The 18668-nt window shown below is 40.1% G+C and overlaps 1 protein-coding gene across 1 annotated transcript in view; it reads left to right on the top strand.

Annotated features, from left to right (window-relative positions):
* LOC117665207 (uncharacterized) overlaps positions 1 to 18668 on the top strand; it is a 70929-nt gene that overhangs the window by 25546 nt on the left and 26715 nt on the right. The window contains exons 20-30 of the mRNA XM_087880391.1: positions 780 to 931; positions 2574 to 2712; positions 2822 to 2935; positions 3863 to 4042; positions 6186 to 6425; positions 6971 to 7127; positions 7685 to 7813; positions 9081 to 9225; positions 11015 to 11061; positions 11147 to 11332; positions 13198 to 18666. Coding sequence (XP_087736517.1) covers positions 780 to 931; positions 2574 to 2712; positions 2822 to 2935; positions 3863 to 4042; positions 6186 to 6425; positions 6971 to 7127; positions 7685 to 7813; positions 9081 to 9225; positions 11015 to 11061; positions 11147 to 11332; positions 13198 to 18666 — 6958 coding nt within the window. The remainder of the gene's footprint in view (positions 1 to 779; positions 932 to 2573; positions 2713 to 2821; positions 2936 to 3862; positions 4043 to 6185; positions 6426 to 6970; positions 7128 to 7684; positions 7814 to 9080; positions 9226 to 11014; positions 11062 to 11146; positions 11333 to 13197; positions 18667 to 18668) is intronic.

The following is an 18668-nucleotide window of genomic DNA, read 5'->3' as shown; positions in this document are numbered from 1 at the left end:
TCTTTTAAACGGAGTTAAAGTTTAGTACTTGCATTTTCTGTTCTCCTGATTTTGCTCTGCCAGCGTCCAGGTTCAAATTTTCTCATAATCCTTAAAATTGCTCTGCTGGTGTGGTCGCGACCCCTTGTTCTGCATAAAGCAGAATCATCCCGGATCCGGAGCACTGAAGGGCTTTCAGGGAGCTCTCACTCTGCAAATCCCAGGCTTAAAAAAAAGCCTGGGGGTCTAGGGGAGCTCTACCCAGACCCTTTTGCTCTTCTCTCCCCCTTTTTCCCTGGGGGAGAGTTTCGAGCCGCTAGAACAGCTGATTTTCACTGTTCTAGCGGCAAACGGAATCACAGGGCTGGAGCTCCTAAAGGAGTGTCCATTCAGGGAATGCGGAGCCACCGGAAGTCTCACATTGTGTAAGTATTGAGGCCCTATCAGAAACAGTTCCCTATACCATGAAGGCATGAATTAATCTTAGACAAGTCACTCTTCCCCAGTCTCACCTTGCCCAATTCCTTCTAGATCCTATTGTTCCATCTTCTTCAGTGTCTTTCATTTATTCAGAAACATACTATTACTATCTCAAATACACTTATACAGATAGAAGAACTTCTGGGTATGGACCGGAGTTATTAATTCAGGTGGTCATTCCCTATTGGCAATCCTAGCTGAATTAACACCACCATTGTGTTTAAATTGAGCCAGCCTTATTTAACCTGGACTGAAAAAGCAAATTATTTGACTGCTTATTTGCTCTTTCCTGAGTCATATTTTCTTCTTGATGTTTACAGTACAATTCAAAGTGTGTCTCTGGTTGCGTATGTCCAGACGGGCTAGTGTCAGATGAGAAAGGTCATTGTATTCCTGTGGAAGAGTGCCCATGTATTCACAATGAGGCCACATATCAGCCTGGGGAAAAGATCAAAGTTGACTGTAACACTTGGTAAGTATTTGCTAGTAAACAAAATACTTTTTGTTAGATATATATTCCTAAAGTTAAATGGCCATATTGTCCTTGGGGGAAAAAACTCCAACATACCAGATTGAAAGCAAACTGGCAAGGGTCGTGGTGTATATTTCACCTAAGTACCTAAAACTATAATATAAATATATCACGAGCCAATTTATGTTTGTATTTATTAGTTCTAAATGTATTTTCTATTTTGCAAATAATGTTCTTTCTTGAATCCATGTATTTGTTATTGATTACAGTTTTTTGTTGTTTGTAATTTGGCTGCAAGGGCCAGGAAATATTGAGCTATGATTAATCATAGCTGGAGTTGCCAAAATAATTATGATGTTAAATTTAGGGGATACCTAGATTCAAATCCACCTTCAGCCATGGAAGCGCACAGGGCCATTTTGCTGCAGGCATTCCATTTCAATCTAGCTTGTTTCACAAAGTTATTGTGTTCAGTATACTGCTTTGAAAAGACAGAGAAGGAAGGAAGGAAGGAAGGAAGGAAGGAAGGAAGGAAGGAAGGAAGGAAGGAAGGAAGGAAGGAAGGAAGGAAGGCAGGCAGGCAGGCAGGCAGGAAGGAAGGAAGGAAGGAAGGAAGGAAGGAAGGAAGGAAGGAAGGAATTCAATAATTCCCATTTGCACCATCTCATATTGAAAAGCACATGTAAATATGATTTTGGATGTGAAAATGTTTTTTAATGGATGTATATCTTATACATCCTTTAAATCTTATATGTTCTTTATAAACACATGTGCAAAGCAGTTTTCCTCTGAAAAACACCATTCTTGGTATGAACTTCTTGGGAGGTCTCCAGAATTCCCAACTATTGAGGCAAGAGTCAAAATAGATTTCAGGAGGATAACAGGTCAGAGAAGAATGCAATGTAACTTCATATTCAGTTACTCACCAACTTTTATTATGGAACACTGACCTTCGTAACAGAATGGGACAATTTGTATGGCCAACTCGCCACAACCAACTTGCCATGGCTAACTCGCCATGGGACAACTTGCTGCAGGAAAATTCAACAAATACAAAAGTTGAATTCATTTCCATAGAACCATGGCCAATAATAATAAAATGAAGTCAATCCAGAAATATAAAAGTTACAATCATTTCAATGAAAAAGTGGTCACCAGTAATAAAAGTGACTGAATGAAATTAGTAATATGGGCTTGAATGGTGAGTTGTCCCTCGGCAAATTGGCTGTAGCAAATTTTCCTAGACTCTCTTCATAAATAGCAAGGAAAATCTATTGATTCAAATCAAATCTGTCCATTCTTTTTCTATAGTACAGAATAGCAACTTTCAAATATAATTCAATTTTCTTTAAAAAGTACTTTACATTAAAATACAGTTCCTTTGCTTTTTTACTTTTATAGTTTCTTAATTTCTTAGATGAAATTGTGGCATTTACAATACTGTTTCAATTTCTTTTCTTTCCTATCCCATATCCTTGCCTCTTCACACTTAGTCTATGATTACATTCATGAGATAATTATTTAGCTGAACTCTACACAACTAAAATATATTGTAATGCATGAGCACTGTACACAAAATTGCTTTTATGGGTGCAAATAGGAGAATTATTTTTGAAATGCATTTTCCTTCTTCTTATTTTAGTATATGTAAGAACAGGATGTGGAAATGTACCATGGAGACGTGCCTATCAACCTGTGCTGTTTATGGAGATGGACATTATATCACCTTTGATGACAAGCGTTATATTTTCAATGGGCAATGTGAATATACACTCTTGCAGGTATCAAGCATTGCTTTCTTGTTTTCACCAGAGAAACCGTCTGGATCTAACACAGAAGGCGTTTTGGTTTTTTTTTTTTTGGTCTAATTCTATTCCCTTCCTTTTTTAGGATTATTGTGGCCAGAACAGTTCCACCCAGGGGTCATTCCGAATCATCAGTGAAAATATTCCTTGTGGCACCACTGGCACCACTTGTTCTAAATCTATTAAAGTGTTCTTCAAAGTGAGTAACATTGTTGTAGTGTTGATGATCTACCATTAACTCCCTGGTATTTCCCCCCTCCAAAAAAATCTTCCAAAATAACTTTTTTTAATTAAAAAGAGCGGTATAGTAAGCTCCTTCATACAACTACTTTCACTGAGCACATGGAGTATTACATTTGGGATACTGATATAGTCATTCCCTCTGTTTCATGCCAAATTGTATTGGAAATATAAGCAAACAAAGGGAGAATGGTAAACTGCTTTAATTCTTGTGCAAAATTAAAAACAATATGTCATATATCCTATTGAACATGTACAATACCTAGACTTCCCTAGAAATGCCCTTTGTATTCCAACAGTTTTAAAGACACTGAAGATGTCTTTAAATTGCACTAACTAGGAAACTAGTTAGTGCAAATAGGAATTCATTTAAGGCACTAGAATAATAGATAGAAAGAATTGCCTTGAGGAACAGGAGAAAGAGCTGCTACAAGACAATGCTCAGATAACCTGTGTCTTGGATAGGACTATAACTTGAGAAAGTGACTCATACAAGACCTTCCTTGTTTTCATGGACATGAAAGGAGGAAAAAAGCAGATTCAGACTTAACAAAATTTTGTTTCTGTAACCTTAATAATAAAAATAGTTTAGCCTGCATGAGTTTGATTTCCTAGTCTGGTTTAGCTCAAAGAGCTGAAGCTACTACCATTGCTGTACCTATCCCCACAGAAACAATTTCTATAAAGTCCAATGCTGTGCTTCCCTATTCTATATAGTGTTTTTATTAACTAGATGATGCATATGATATTTATTTAAGGAAATATTCAGCTTTTGTCTATCCTATTGGCTAATAAAATTACTGTTGTACATATTTTTTGATAAATAACTCAAAAGGTGGCTTTGGAAAATTGTCATGGTTCCCTATTATTTGTTCAACTCTTCCAGAACTATGAACTGATACTTACCGAAGAGCAGTATAAAGTGGTAAAAAGAGAGAGTGGAGGTCTGATACCATATAGAATTCATCAAATGGGCATCTACTTGATGATTGAGATTCAGAAAGGACTAATTGTCTTATGGGACAAGAGAACAACTGTATTTATCAAACTCGGTGCAGAATTCAAGGTGAGATATAATTTAAAAGACATATTGTCTATTTATTTAATGCAGAATTGATTAAAGAGTTTGGTAAGGCTGCCTGATTGGCACATGATTTTGAGGGTCTAACAATCAACAAAATGATATAATTAAAACCATTGCAACAACAGCAAAGATATACTCACTAAACAAAACCCAACAGCAACAAACCAGGCTCACCCCTTGCCTAAATGTTGCTAGGGTCCCTTGGAGTCACTCTGGCAAATAATTTTGTACAAATAAAATATCAAATCTTGAGGCAAGGGGTATGTTCCACAGGGCAGGTCCTACAACAGAGAGTACATGTTTCCTGGGTCCCATTAGATGGCATTCTTAATAGAGAGGACTTGGAGCACATCTTGTGGGAGAAAGCAGAGGTAACTGGAAACAAGAGAAGGAGGAGATCTGGATTAGCTAATTGGAGACATTGGTTAGAGTCACCAATGTTATTTCATGGGTGTCAAACTCAAGACCTGGGGGCCTGATCTGGCTAGCAGGGTGCTTAGATCTGGCCCATGGGGCCGTCCTGGAAACAGCGAAGGACTGGCCTGCAAAAACGGAACTCGGGAGGACTGCGTGCAGCCCTCCTGAGCTCCATTTTCCCTGGCAGAGGGTTTTAAGAGGCTGTTGCAGCTGAAAACAGAGCTTGCTAGAGCTGCAGGAGGCCCTCTCAGGCTCCATTTTCACTGGCAGAGGGTTGCAGAGGCTGTCACAGCCAGAAACAGAGCTCGGGAACCCGTTTTCACTGGCAGAGCACTCGGGCCACCAAAGGCGCCCCCGACACAAGTGACATAGAGCTGGCCATGCCCACCTGAGCCCCCTGAGATCAAACACAACCCTGATGCAGCCCACAATGAAATCAAATTTGACACCCCTGACCTATAGTGTATTTTCTACAATTTAAAAAAAAAATGTGCATTCATTCCTTAGTTCCCTAGCTCTCTGTTTAAAGTTCTCATCAAAATGGTTTAAAATTAAATGCACAAACAATTAAAGGTTTAAGAATGGATCCATAGACAATTGGAATAGTAAAAATTGTCTTTTCTACCTTGCCTCCTCTACAATAGCTCTTTCAAGATACCACATAGTAAGTTGAGATCCAGCTGAATCAGAAAGAAAATGCAGAGTAGATTGGCTGAGTCCTCATTTAAAAACATTTTAAAAACATGCCTCTCATGGATGGATCTCCTTAGGTTGACAACAACTGACATAGATGGAACTGTTTTATAAAAAAAACATTCATCTAGATTTTATCTAGACTTGTAGTCAATAAAATTCCAGTCATGCTGGAGAGAAAGGAAGGAATTCTCAAAAATTGTTTTAAAAGTTAAGGAATCTTCAAAGGATCATAGAAAGAAGTGGGAAATCAGTGAAGATTCTTCCCCTATAGCTTGCTTCAAGATCTACTAAGGATCAAACAGAAGGAACCATTCTATTAGAGTTGGTGGGGGGGTGGGTATTTATTTATTAGATTTATTTGCCACCCATCTCACTTTTAGGCAACTCTGAGTGGCTTACAAATATTAAAAGCCAATAAAACAATGAACAGTAAATATTCTTAATAACAGTATAAATTACAGTTTAGAAGATGAGGAGGAGTGGTCTTCTCTTAGCCACCCTCAGCGTGATATATCCCCATTAGGGCCCGAAGCCAACTGGCAGAATAAATCTGCAGTAGTCTTTTTGATCCTAAATTAACACTTCTCATAAATGAAACGAAACAAAACTTTTTACTTCCTTCCTTCCTTCCTTCCTTCCTTCCTTCCTTCCTTCCTTCCTTCCTTCCTTCCTTCCTTCCTTTCCTCCCTCCCTCCCTCCGTCCCTCCCTTTGTTGATTTCTTTGGTAGTTCAGTTATAAGTAATAATTTTTAGCAACATAATTAAGTTTAGATTATGAACAGGATACAAAATCGGTAGTAAATATCTCAAAATGTAAACATAAAGCCACACACAAGTTTTATTCTTTTATTGAAAGAGTTAAAATAATATAGTAGGAATAATAAAGGAACCTTTCCTATGATAAATGAACTTTAGAGTTGGTGGTATGTTAATTAATTAAACTGAAAAATCAAGCATTAAGTGTGTTGCACATTCTCTAGAATTCAATTAATTTGTATGCTTCTCTCTTCAGGGTGAGGTCTGTGGACTGTGTGGGAACTATGATGGAAATGGAGTTAATGACTTTACAACTCGGAGTCGATCTGTAGTAGGTGACGTACTGGAGTTTGGAAACAGTTGGAAGGTATCACCCACATGTCCCGATGCCAAATGTGTCAAGGATCCTTGCTCCAAGAATCCTTATAGGAAAGCTTGGTCACAGAAGAAGTGCAGCATCATCAACAGTGAAGTCTTTGCTGCCTGCCACTCTCAGGTATACCAAACTCTCAGAGCAGATTTTTCAAAGGAGATCATTCTTTCAGGTGACAATTACCTGCCTGTCTGTCTGCATACCTATCTGTCTACCTACCGGTTGTCCTGAATTATCTTTCATTTAATGATGGTTTGAAGTTACGATGTCCTCAGAAAAAGTTCCTTATGACATGTCCTGAAAGTTACAACCTGTCACACCATCCCAGAGGTCAAATTATCACAATTTGGGCACTTGGTAACTAGCTCGTATGTATGATAGTTGCAACATTTTGTGGTCATCTTCCCAACCAGCTTCCCACAAAGCAGTCAGTTGGGGGAGCCAGATGAACATAATGACCATAAGATTCATTTAACAGCCACAACATTTATTTAAAAAACTGGTTAAAATGTTCATAAAATTGGGTCAGATCACGTGATGACTCGCTTAATGACCACGTCCCTTAGCAAATGGATTTTAGTCACCTTTAGTCAATGTTTTGCACAAATGTTTGAAAGAATTGTCACTAGAAGATCAAAAGATATAGTGTCTGTTCCATTTCTTCATAGGTGGAACCAACTAAATACTATGAATCCTGTGTGACTGATGCCTGTGCTTGTGACACTGGGGGAGACTGTGAATGTTTCTGTACAGCTGTAGCTGCATATGCTAAAGTATGTAGTGATCATGGAGTATGCGTATCATGGAGAACGCCTTCGATTTGCCGTGAGTATCATGTATGATTGCATGGACAGTGACAATCCATAGCTGGAAAGTGAAATATCAACTTGGAGATTATATCATCCCCTGAGTATATGACAATGTTCTCATACCATGCTTTATTATAAAATGCAATGAAGGAAACATCTAGATATTTGTGCAAATATTAATATTTATTAAATCAATAACTGGCCAACCTGTGATACAAAACAGAAGTCTGACTCTTCGTGCTAGATTGAGGGGTGGGGAACAATGGCCCTTTTATGACTTGTAGACTTCAACTCCCAGAATTCCTGAGCCAGCCATGTTGGCTCAGGAATTCTGGGCGTCGAAGTCCATAAGTCATAAAGGGGTCATCATTTCCCACGTCTATGCTAGATAGACATTACTTCAAGTGTTTGAATCAAGTTAGAGCATTATTTCATCTCATGCCTGAGTGGTTATCTTCCAATCATTAAAATGCAGGCATTAAAAAAGTGATTATTTTCATAGTGGCATAAGCTGTAGCATTTCTCAAGAATTGAGATGTTTGATTCTTCATGGTTTTCTCTTGGTTTCCTTAGCCATGTTTTGTGACTATTACAATAATGAAGGTGAATGTGAATGGCACTACAAACCTTGTGGAGCCCCATGCATGAAGACCTGTAGGAATCCAAGTGGAAGGTGCGCTTATCATTTACCTGGCTTGGAAGGTGAGAAGATGTTTTTTATCATATGTATACCAGCTAATGTTATAACGTGCTATTTAATAGTTGGCTAATATCTTATATGACCATAATGATTATTTATAAGATAGTAGGTCAAAGTTATCACTCTATAAAGAATGTCACCTTGTTTAATGTCTATTACTGTATGTTTCTGTCTTTGGCTTCAAATAATTTGTGGTTAATCTTTCTGAGACCCTCCCAAGGCATGGGGCTAGAAGTCTACCATCAGATTTAATGATTCACCTACTTTAATAGTTGTGAATTTGAACTGGATGGGTGTACAGAGCTGAATAGAGTGTTCTTTCCGCATCTTTTATTTCAGTATCAATCTTTTCTATCTCAAGTTGCAGATTGAGGGGATTGATAAAAAGGCAAGACACCAGTATTTCATCCATCTGTTTAATTCTCAGTAATGATCAGAAATATTGGGACTGTGAAGAGGAGAATTTCAGAAGGGGTAATTGTCAAAAAAGAAAAAGGGGGCCTCCATATATCATTTGGAAGAATTTGATCATTAAACTGATCAAAGCTATAAAATACATATACCAGAGAAATCAATGGGGGTGGGGACGGACGACAAATTCTAAATTAGAACTATTGTGGAGGGTTAAACCAATAGGGCTATGAAGGTGCACACATGCACACACATACTTCAAAGCAGTGGTGAAATCCAAATTTTTTTTACTATCGGTTCTGTGGGCGTGGCTTGGGGGGGGGCGTGGCAGGGGAAGGATACTGCAAAATCCCCATTCCCTCCCCACTCCTGGGGGAAGGATATTGCAAAATCTCCATTCCCTCCCCACTCTGGGGCCAGCCAGAGGTGGTATTTGCTGGTTCTCCGAACTACTCAAAATTTCCGCTACCGGTTCTCCAGAACCTGCTGGATTTCACCCCTGCTTCAAAGTAAAAGCAATGCAGTTATATTGCATGCATGGCATACACTAATTTACATTTGATTTCTAATTTTCAAATGACCTCATGCATGCCAGACAGGGATGGCTAAAGGGCCAGGTATGGACTATAAAATGGCCAGGACTATATTAAGAGATATCATTCAGTTTATCTTTTATAATGGACAGTCTAGCAATTTTAAAGTAATATAGAACGTATTAAAAGACTAGTTTGTGGAATCTTGGTCTTGGAATTGATCGAAAGCAGCTTAAATGCTGATTGTGAATCATCACTTTGTTTGAATTCAATATCATCCAGGTTATTGGTTTTTCTTTGCCCTTTATCCTTTCCCTCCACTTAGGCTGCTATCCACAATGCCCAGGAGATAAACCTTATTTCAGCGAGGAAGAGATGAAATGTGTTAGCGTTTGCGGCTGTTATGATGCTAAGGGTAACTATCATCAGTTAGGAGAAACATTTACTACTGGAGTGGTGTGTCAATCATGGTGAGTAATAATAAACACTTCAAGCCTTAGTACAGTAGGTATATTCATAGCACATGTTGCAGTGACTCCAAAATGACCCTGTTCATTTTCATACACTTACAATAATGTGTTAATTTATTGTATGATTGATTGATTATGTGCTATCAAGGCATTAGTGACTCTTAGTGACCACATTGATAGATTTTTTTTCAATTAATATATATATATCCCAATATATATATATATTATATGTTGTGTTTTTATATAAGCATTAGTAGAGATTCAGATATCCATTAATATCTATACCAGTGATGGCTAACCTTTTTGCCGTTGCGTGCCAAAAGCGGGGGGAGCATGGTGAGTCTTGGGTGCATGTGCCCACATCCATAATTCAATGCACTCCGCCCTCCCACGCATGCGCACGTGACCCCCCCACACTTCCCCCTGCTTTTGGCATGTGATGGCCCGGTGGGCCTGGTAGGCCCATTTTCCCCCCTCCCCAGGCTCCAGAGGCTTTCTAGGAGCCTGGGGTGGGCAAAAACAGCCTTTCCCATCCTCCTAGAGGCCTTCTGGAGGCCAGAAACAGCCAATTTCCTGACTTCCGGTGGGACCGGAAGGCGTGAAAATCAGTTGGCCGGTGAGTGCATGCGTGCTGGAGCTGAGCTAGGGCAACACTCGCATGCCCACCAATATGGCTCCGCATGCCACCTGTGGCACCCGTGCCATAGGTTCGCCATCACGGATCTATACCATATGTATGCTTAATGTTTTCTAAAATAATTTACATAAATTTAGATACACAATAAACAAAAAATGTTATTATATAATATATATATTATAATGTATATATATATATTATATTATATAATATATATATATATATATATATATAATATTATATAGATAGTTTTTTTATATATAAGCATTAGTAGAGATTCATATATCCATTAATATCTATACTATATGTATGCTCAATAATATTTCCTAAAATAATTTACATAAATTTTAATTCTTGTAGTAATTGTCCTTTTCAGTAAGTTAATAGCTGTATAAAAGGTAATGTTTTCTCTGCCCAGTCATGTCTCATTCTAGGGCAGGGGTCTCCAACCTTGGCAACTTTAAGACTTGTGGACTTCAGCTCCCAGAATTCCTCAGCCAGCTTGATTTAAGATGAGTGAACTTCAACTCCCAGAATTCCCCAGCCAGCATGGTGTTGAAGTCCACCTTGCTTAAAGTTGCCAAGATTGAGAACCATTGCTCCAAGGCTTCCATTGGTATTGATATTTAATCAAAGCAATGCTGGCTGAGGAATTCTGGGAGTTGAAGTCCACAAATCTTAAAGTTGCCACGGTTGGAGACCCCTGCTCTAGGGCACAGTGCTTATCTCTGTTTCTTGGCCCAGGGAGCCAGCATTGTCCAAATATATTTTCTGTAGTCATGTGGCCAGTATAGCTATATGCCAAAGGCACATGGAAGGCTGTTACCTTCCCATTGATACCTATTACTCTATTCACATTTCCATACTTTCGAACTGCGAGGTGGGCAGGAACTGGAACAAGTAATAGGAGCTCACCCCTTTGCATAGTGCTCAGATCTCAAACCCGGGCACTTTTTAGAGAACCAAAATGTTGAAGTTATTATTATACCCTTTCTTTCAGTTGCTAGAGAGCCGTATTTCAGCGTAACACCTATGATATTCATCAGAGAAGTTAAATGTTGCTATTTGAGACATATGCAAGCAAAGCTATTTAGTAGGAAATAAATTGGAACATGTTTTTAATGAATCATATGTCATTGTTTTTTCTTGCAGTAAATGTAACAACGAAGGCATTATTAGCTGTGAACATGATACTAAAGGTAACTTGAAAAAATTTATTAATAGCACCATAAAATTGTTTGATACAACTTTATCTAGCCACTCATTCTTATTTTCTAAATGCAGCTTGCTACTGCTACTACGAAGGAAAGAGGTATAACTACAAGGAAGTCATTTACAATACAACAGATGGCTTGGGTTCATGTATAACTGCAATTTGTGGCGTCAATGGAACAATCAATAGAGAAGTCTACAAATGTGCTGGAATTACCACAAAACCACCATTTGAATTCACAACTTCAAGTAGAACAGGTATTTCACTCCATGCTTTGGATTTGACACCAACTTTTCTGACATTGATCCTTTTCCAATATACTTGCTCAATACATCTATTTATTTATTTTTATTTTATTTATTTTATTTGTCAAGCATGTATTAGATAACAGATATAAGTATAGACATGAAATGGATATGAATAAAAGGGGACATTAGGACAGGGACGGTAGGAATGTTGGTGTGCTTATACATGCCCCTTACAGACCTCTTAGGAATGGGGTGCGGTCAACAGTAGACAGTCTAAGGTTAAAGTAGACAGTCTAAAGTTAAAGTGGGGATGTTAGATATTAAAGTGGGGATATTAGATACTAGAGGATATTAGATATTGCCAAAGGCTATAAATGAACGAAAATGGGAATCAGCCCCATCAGATCTGCATGAATAACTGCAAAGAGAATACAACTGTTAACTATTTTAAAAATTCCAAAGGCCCCAAATAAACTACACCACAACTATCTTGAGATTTGGAGGAGTCTTCTTCCTCCAGTGATGGAATACTGAATTTTGCAGAAATTAATCGACATCTTTCTGTATAGTATGTTCCCACCTCTGGAAACAGAAAGTATCAGAGTGGATGTAAAAAAGAGCAGAAATTTTCAGAGTAGACCAAAGCCTGTTGAGAGGATACTCTCCCATGCAGATGGAGGGAGTGATGAACAGTGCTTATATCTTGAATCACACAATCACCCATCCATGAAGAGCAAGAAATCATGATACTGATCTCTTGTCTGCAGCAGGTAGCCTTCCTGCTGCAGATAATTTATTACGTACCTGCAAACAAACAACAATTGGTTAATGTCACAATGTAACATAGACATTATAGAAAGCCTGAGCCCATTCTCACTTCTCACCAGAGACATATTAAGTCTGATATTTTGAATGCATTGACTGAAAAACAATGTCAAATCTTAACAAAATCGATATATTAATTTATTTCAATTTATTTATAAGACAATACATTTTTTTAAAAAATAAAAGATGTAAAGCACCAGCTATTTTTTTTTTTAAAGGACAAAAGCTAATGACAGAGCAATTCAACAATTGTACAGTATATAGAGTTCCTACGGTCTGCTATCTGAATCAGGATGGGACAAAAATAAGTGTCAAGAGGAATTTGTATCCACTTACAATTTCATTATTATTATTAGTTTTATTATTGATTTTCAAAGTTTAAAGTGCAATAAATATTTTCCAAAGCAAAGGAAAATATGATTATGAGAACTTCAAGAGTTGCTTGGCTTTGTTACATGACTCTATATATAAAATTAAAAAGATATACAGGTAGTCCTCAACTTACGACCACAATTGAACCCAAAATGTATACTGCTAAGTGAGAAATTGGTTAAGTGAGTTTTGCCCCATTTTACAATCTTTCTTGCCACATTTGTTAAGTGAATCACTGCAGTTCATAAACTAGTAACATGGCTGTTAAGTGAATCTGGTTTCCCCATTGTGAAAAGTTCGCAAAAGAGGATCACATGACTCTGAGACACTGCAACCATCATAAATGTGAGGCACTTGTCAAGCATCCAAATGTAAATCACATGACCATGGGGATGCTGCAATGGTTATGACCATGTGAAAAATGGTCATAAGTCACTTCTTTCAGTGCCATTCAAAGGCTCACTAAATGAACTATTGTAAGTCGAGGAGTACTCGTACATAAACATCTTTCCTATTTTGTTTCCTTAAAGTTACAAGCATCACAAAGAGTACTGCCTTTTTTTTTTAAAGGCATCTACTTTTAGATAATAAATTATACAATGGGCAAAAGTAGTCTGCTCCTCAATAGCAGAGGTTTTCGATACATGTTATTGAAACAATTATGTTTTATCTTACAGAATCAATTCCAACAAAAACAACAATGTGTGTGCATAAAGTTTGTAAGTGGATGGGTTGGTATGATTTTAACTACCCATCATATGATTCAACCAATGGAGATTATGAAACTCCGGAAAACATAAGAGCCAAAGGACATAAACTTTGCAAAAATCCAGAAAAAGTGGAATGCAGAGCAAAAGAATTTCCCGATGAAACATTGCATTCTCTCAATCAAATTATAATATGCACACCAACTGATGGCTTGATTTGCAATAACAAGGATCAGACTCCACCAGTGTGCTACAATTATGAGGTCAGATTCTTCTGTTGCAATTTTGAACCATGTGGTCCTTTGACATCAACAACAGCTACTAAAACTACCAGAGGAACAACACCAATTCCATCCACTGAAAGAAAAACATCACCACCTTATATACCTCAATCTACAACTCCACATTTTATTGGGACCACTACCTCTACCTCCCAGCCTTCTACACTAAGTTCAGTGCAACCCGCATCCACGTCTTGCCATCCTAAATGCCAGTGGACGCAATGGTTTGATGACCACAATCCAAAGACTAGCCCTGATGGTGATTTTGAGCGCTTTGAAGACATACGAGCACGTGGATTGGTTTGTGAGCATCCCCAAGACATTGAATGCCAGGCAAAGGACTATGCACACACTAGGAATCCTGCCCCTGAGCAGAATTTCCAGTGCAACGTAAAGGTTGGACTAGTGTGCAACCATACAGAGCAGACAAAGAAACCATATAAATGTGTCAACTACCAGGTGAAATTCCTTTGTTGTGATTACAGCCATTGCCAAACAGTCACAACATCAGGAACTTCCAAACCTACATCAGCCAAAAATGTGTACATTTCCACAACATCCAGTTCATCCACCCTACCACACACAATATCAACCACTAGTCCAAGCACACCCCTGGTGTCTACAAGTGCAGAAGTAACAACAGAAAAGCAAACAACCACTACTCTCCCTACTCCACCATCAACACGACAAGTCACCTCTGGAATTATCTCCACTGCATCGACCACTACTCCAAGCACACCCCTGGTGTCTACAAGTCCAGAAGTAACAACAGGAAAGCAAACAACCACTACTCTCCCTACTCCACCATCAACACGACAAGTCACTTCTGGAATTATCTCCACTGCATCAACCACTAGTCCAAGCACACCCCTGGTGTCTACAAGTGCAGAAGTAACAACAGGAAAGCAAGCAACCACAACCCTTCCTACTCCACCATCAACAAGACCAGTAACCTCTGGAATTATCTCAACTACACTGACTACCACACAAAGCACCACCTTGGTGTCCACCACTGTAGAAATAACAAAAGGAAAGCAAACAACCACTACTCTCCCTACTCCACCATCAACACTCCCCTCCACCAGTGCAGGAGTAACAACAGGAAAGCAAAAAACTACTACTCTCCCTACTCCACCATCAACACGACAAGTCACATCTGGAAGTATCTCCACTGCATCGACCACTACTCCAAGCACACCCCTGGTGTCTACCAGTGCAGAAGTAACAACAGGAAAGCAAACAACCACTACTCTCCCTACTCCACCATCAACACGACAAGTCACCTCTGGAATTATCTCCACTGCATCGACCACTAGTCCAAGTACACCCCTGGTGTCTACAAGTCCAGAAGTAACAACAGGAAAGCAAACAACCACTACTCTCCCTACTCCACCATCAACACGACAAGTCACCTCTGGAATTATCTCCACTGCATCGACCACTAGTCCAAGTACACCCCTGGTGTCTACAAGTCCAGAAGTAACAACAGGAAAGCAAACAACCACTACTCTTCCTACTCCACCATCAACACGACAAGTCACCTCTGGAATTATCTCCACTGCATCGACCACTAGTCCAAGTACACCCCTGGTGTCTACAAGTCCAGAAGTAACAACAGGAAAGCAAACAACCACTACTCTTCCTACTCCACCATCAACACGACAAGTCACCTCTGGAATTATCTCCACTGCATCGACCACTAGTCCAAGTACACCCCTGGTGTCTACAAGTCCAGAAGTAACAACAGGAAAGCAAACAACCACTACTCTTCCTACTCCACCATCAACACGACAAGTCACCTCTGGAATTATTTCCACTGCATCGACCACTAGTCCAAGCACACCCCTGGTGTCTACAAGTCCAGAAGTAACAACAGGAAAGCAAACAACCACTACTCTTTCTATTCCACTGTCAGCAACTTTGTCCACAACATCAATCCATATTACAACTACTACTGCAGAGACAATTCCATCCACTGAAACAAAAACATCACCACCTTATGTACCTCAATCTACAACTCCACATTTTATTGGGACCACTACCTCTACCTCCCAGCCTTCTACACTAAGTTCAGTGCAACCCGCATCCACATCTTGCCATCCTAAATGCCAGTGGACGCAATGGTTTGATGACCACAATCCAAAGACTAGCCCTGATGGTGATTTTGAGCGCTTTGAAGACATACGAGCACGTGGATTGGTTTGTGAGCATCCCCAAGACATTGAATGCCAGGCAAAGGACTATGCACACACTAAGAATCCCGCCCCTGAGCAGAATTTCCAGTGCAACGTAAAGGTTGGACTAGTGTGCAACCATACAGAGCAGACAAAGAAACCATATAAATGTGTCAACTACCAGGTGAAATTCCTTTGTTGTGATTACAGCCATTGCCAAACAGTCACAACATCAGGAACTTCCAAACCTACATCAGCCAAAAATGTGTACATTTCCACAACATCCAGTTCATCCACTCTACCACACACAATATCAACCACTAGTCCAAGTACACCCCTGGTGTCTACAAGTGCCGAAGTAACAACAGGAAAGCAAACAACCACAACTCTTCCTACTCCATCATCAACACGACAAGTGACCTCTGGAATTATCTCCACTGCATCGACCACTAGTCCAAGCACACCCCTGGTGTCTACAAGTGCCGAAGTAACAACAGGAAAGCAAACAACCACTACTCTCCCTACTCCACCCTCAACACGACAAGTCACTTCTGGAATTATCTCCACTGCATCAACCACTAGTCCAAGCACACCCCTGGTGTCTACAAGTGCAGAAATAACAACAGGAAAGCAAACAACCACTACTCTTTCTATTCCATTGTCAGCAACTTTGTCCACAACATCAATCCATATTACAACTACTACTGCAGAGACAATTCCATCCACTGAAACAAAAACATCACCACCTTATATACCTCAATCTACAACTCCACATTTTATTGAGACCACTACCTCTACCTCCCAGCCTTCTACACTAAGTTCAGTGCAACCCGCATCCACATCTTGCCATCCTAAATGCCAGTGGACACAATGGTTTGATGACCACAATCCAAAGACTAGCCCTGATGGTGATTTTGAGCGCTTTGAAGACATACGAGCACGTGGATTGGTTTGTGAGCATCCCCAAGACATTGAATGCCAGGCAAAGGACTATGCACACACTAAGAATCCCGCCCCTGAGCAGAATTTCCAGTGCAACGTAAAGGTTGGACTGGTTTGCAACCATACAGAGCAGACAAAGAAACCATATAAATGTGTCAACTACCAGGTGAAATTCCTTTGTTGTGATTACAGCCATTGCCAAACAGTCACAACATCAGGAACTTCCAAACCTACATCAGCCAAAAATGTGTACATTTCCACAACATCCAGTTCATCCACCCTACCACACACAATATCAACCACTAGTCCAAGCACACCCCTGGTGTCTACAAGTGCAGAAGTAACAACAGAAAAGCAAACAACCACAACTCTTCCTACTCCATCCTCAACACGACAAGTCACTTCTGGAATTATCTCCACTGCATCAACCACTAGTCCAAGCACACCCCTGGTGTCTACAAGTGCCGAAGTAACAACAGGAAAGCAAACAACCACTACTCTCCCTATTCCACCCTCAACACGACAAGTCACTTCTGGAATTATTTCCACTGCATCAACCACTACTCCAAGCACACCCCTGGTGTCTACAAGTGCAGAAGTAACAACAGGAAAGCAAACAACCACTACTCTCCCTACTCCACGCTCAACACGACAAGTCACTTCTGGAATTATCTCCACTGCATCAACCACTAGTCCAAGCACACCCCTGGTGTCTACAAGTGCAGAAGTAACAACAGGAAAGCAAACAACCACTACTCTCCCTACTCCACCCTCAACACGACAAGTCACTTCTGGAATTATCTCCACTGCATCAACCACTAGTCCAAGCACACCCCTGGTGTCTACAAATGCAGAAGTAACAACAGGAAAGCAAACAACCACTACTCTCCCTACTCCACCATCAACACGACAAGTCACATCTGGAATTATCTCCACTGCATCAACCACTAGTCCAAGCACACCCCTGGTGTCTACAAGTGCCGAAGTAACAACAGGAAAGCAAACAACCACTACTCTCCCTACTCCACCCTCAACACGACAAGTCACTTCTGGAATTATTTCCACTGCATCAACTACTACTCCAAGCACACCCCTGGTGTCTACAAGTGCAGAAGTAACAACAGGAAAGCAAACAACCACTACTCTCCCTACTCCACCCTCAACACGACAAGTCACTTCTGGAATTATCTCCACTACATCAACCACTAGTCCAAGCACACCCCTGGTGTCTACAAATGCAGAAGTAACAACAGGAAAGCAAACAACCACTACTCTCCCTACTCCACCCTCAACACGACAAGTCACTTCTGGAATTATCTCCACTGCATCAACCACTAGTCCAAGCACACGCCTGGTGTCTACAAGTGCAGAAGTAACAACAGGAAAGCAAACAACCACTACTCTCCCTACTCCACCCTCAACACGACAAGTCACTTCTGGAATTATCTCCACTGCATCAACCACTAGTCCAAGCACACCCCTGGTGTCTACAAATGCAGAAGTAACAACAGGAAAGCAAACAACCACTACTCTCCCTACTCCACCATCAACACGACAAGTCACATCTGGAATTATCTCCACTGCATCAACCACTAGTCCAAGTACACCCCTGGTGTCTACAAGTGCCAAAGTAACAACAGGAAAGCAAACAACCACTACTCTCCCTACTCCACCCTCAACACGACAAGTCACTTCTGGAATTATCTCCACTGCATCAACCACTAGTCCAAGCACACCCCTGGTGTCTACAAGTCCAGAAGTAACAACAGGAAAGCAAACAACCACAACCCTTCCTACTCCACCATCAACAAGACCAGTAACCTCTGGAATTATCTCAACTACACCGACTACCACACAAAGCACCACCTTGGTGTCCACAGCTGTAGAAATAACAACAGGAAAGCAAATACCTACTACTCTTTCTACTCCACTGTCAACACTCCTCTCCACCAGTGCAGGAGTAACAACAGGAAAGCAAACAACCACTACTCTCCCTACTCCACTCTCAACAGTTGTCTCTACAAGTGTAGGAGTATCAACCGGT

Source organism: Pantherophis guttatus, chromosome 1 (assembly GCF_059756535.1).
Source record: "Pantherophis guttatus breed Tessera chromosome 1, ASM5975653v1, whole genome shotgun sequence".
Classification (NCBI taxonomy): domain Eukaryota; kingdom Metazoa; phylum Chordata; class Lepidosauria; order Squamata; family Colubridae; genus Pantherophis; species Pantherophis guttatus.
The sequence above is the reverse complement of the archived record's forward strand: the minus strand, read 5'-3'. Positions and strand labels throughout refer to the sequence as shown.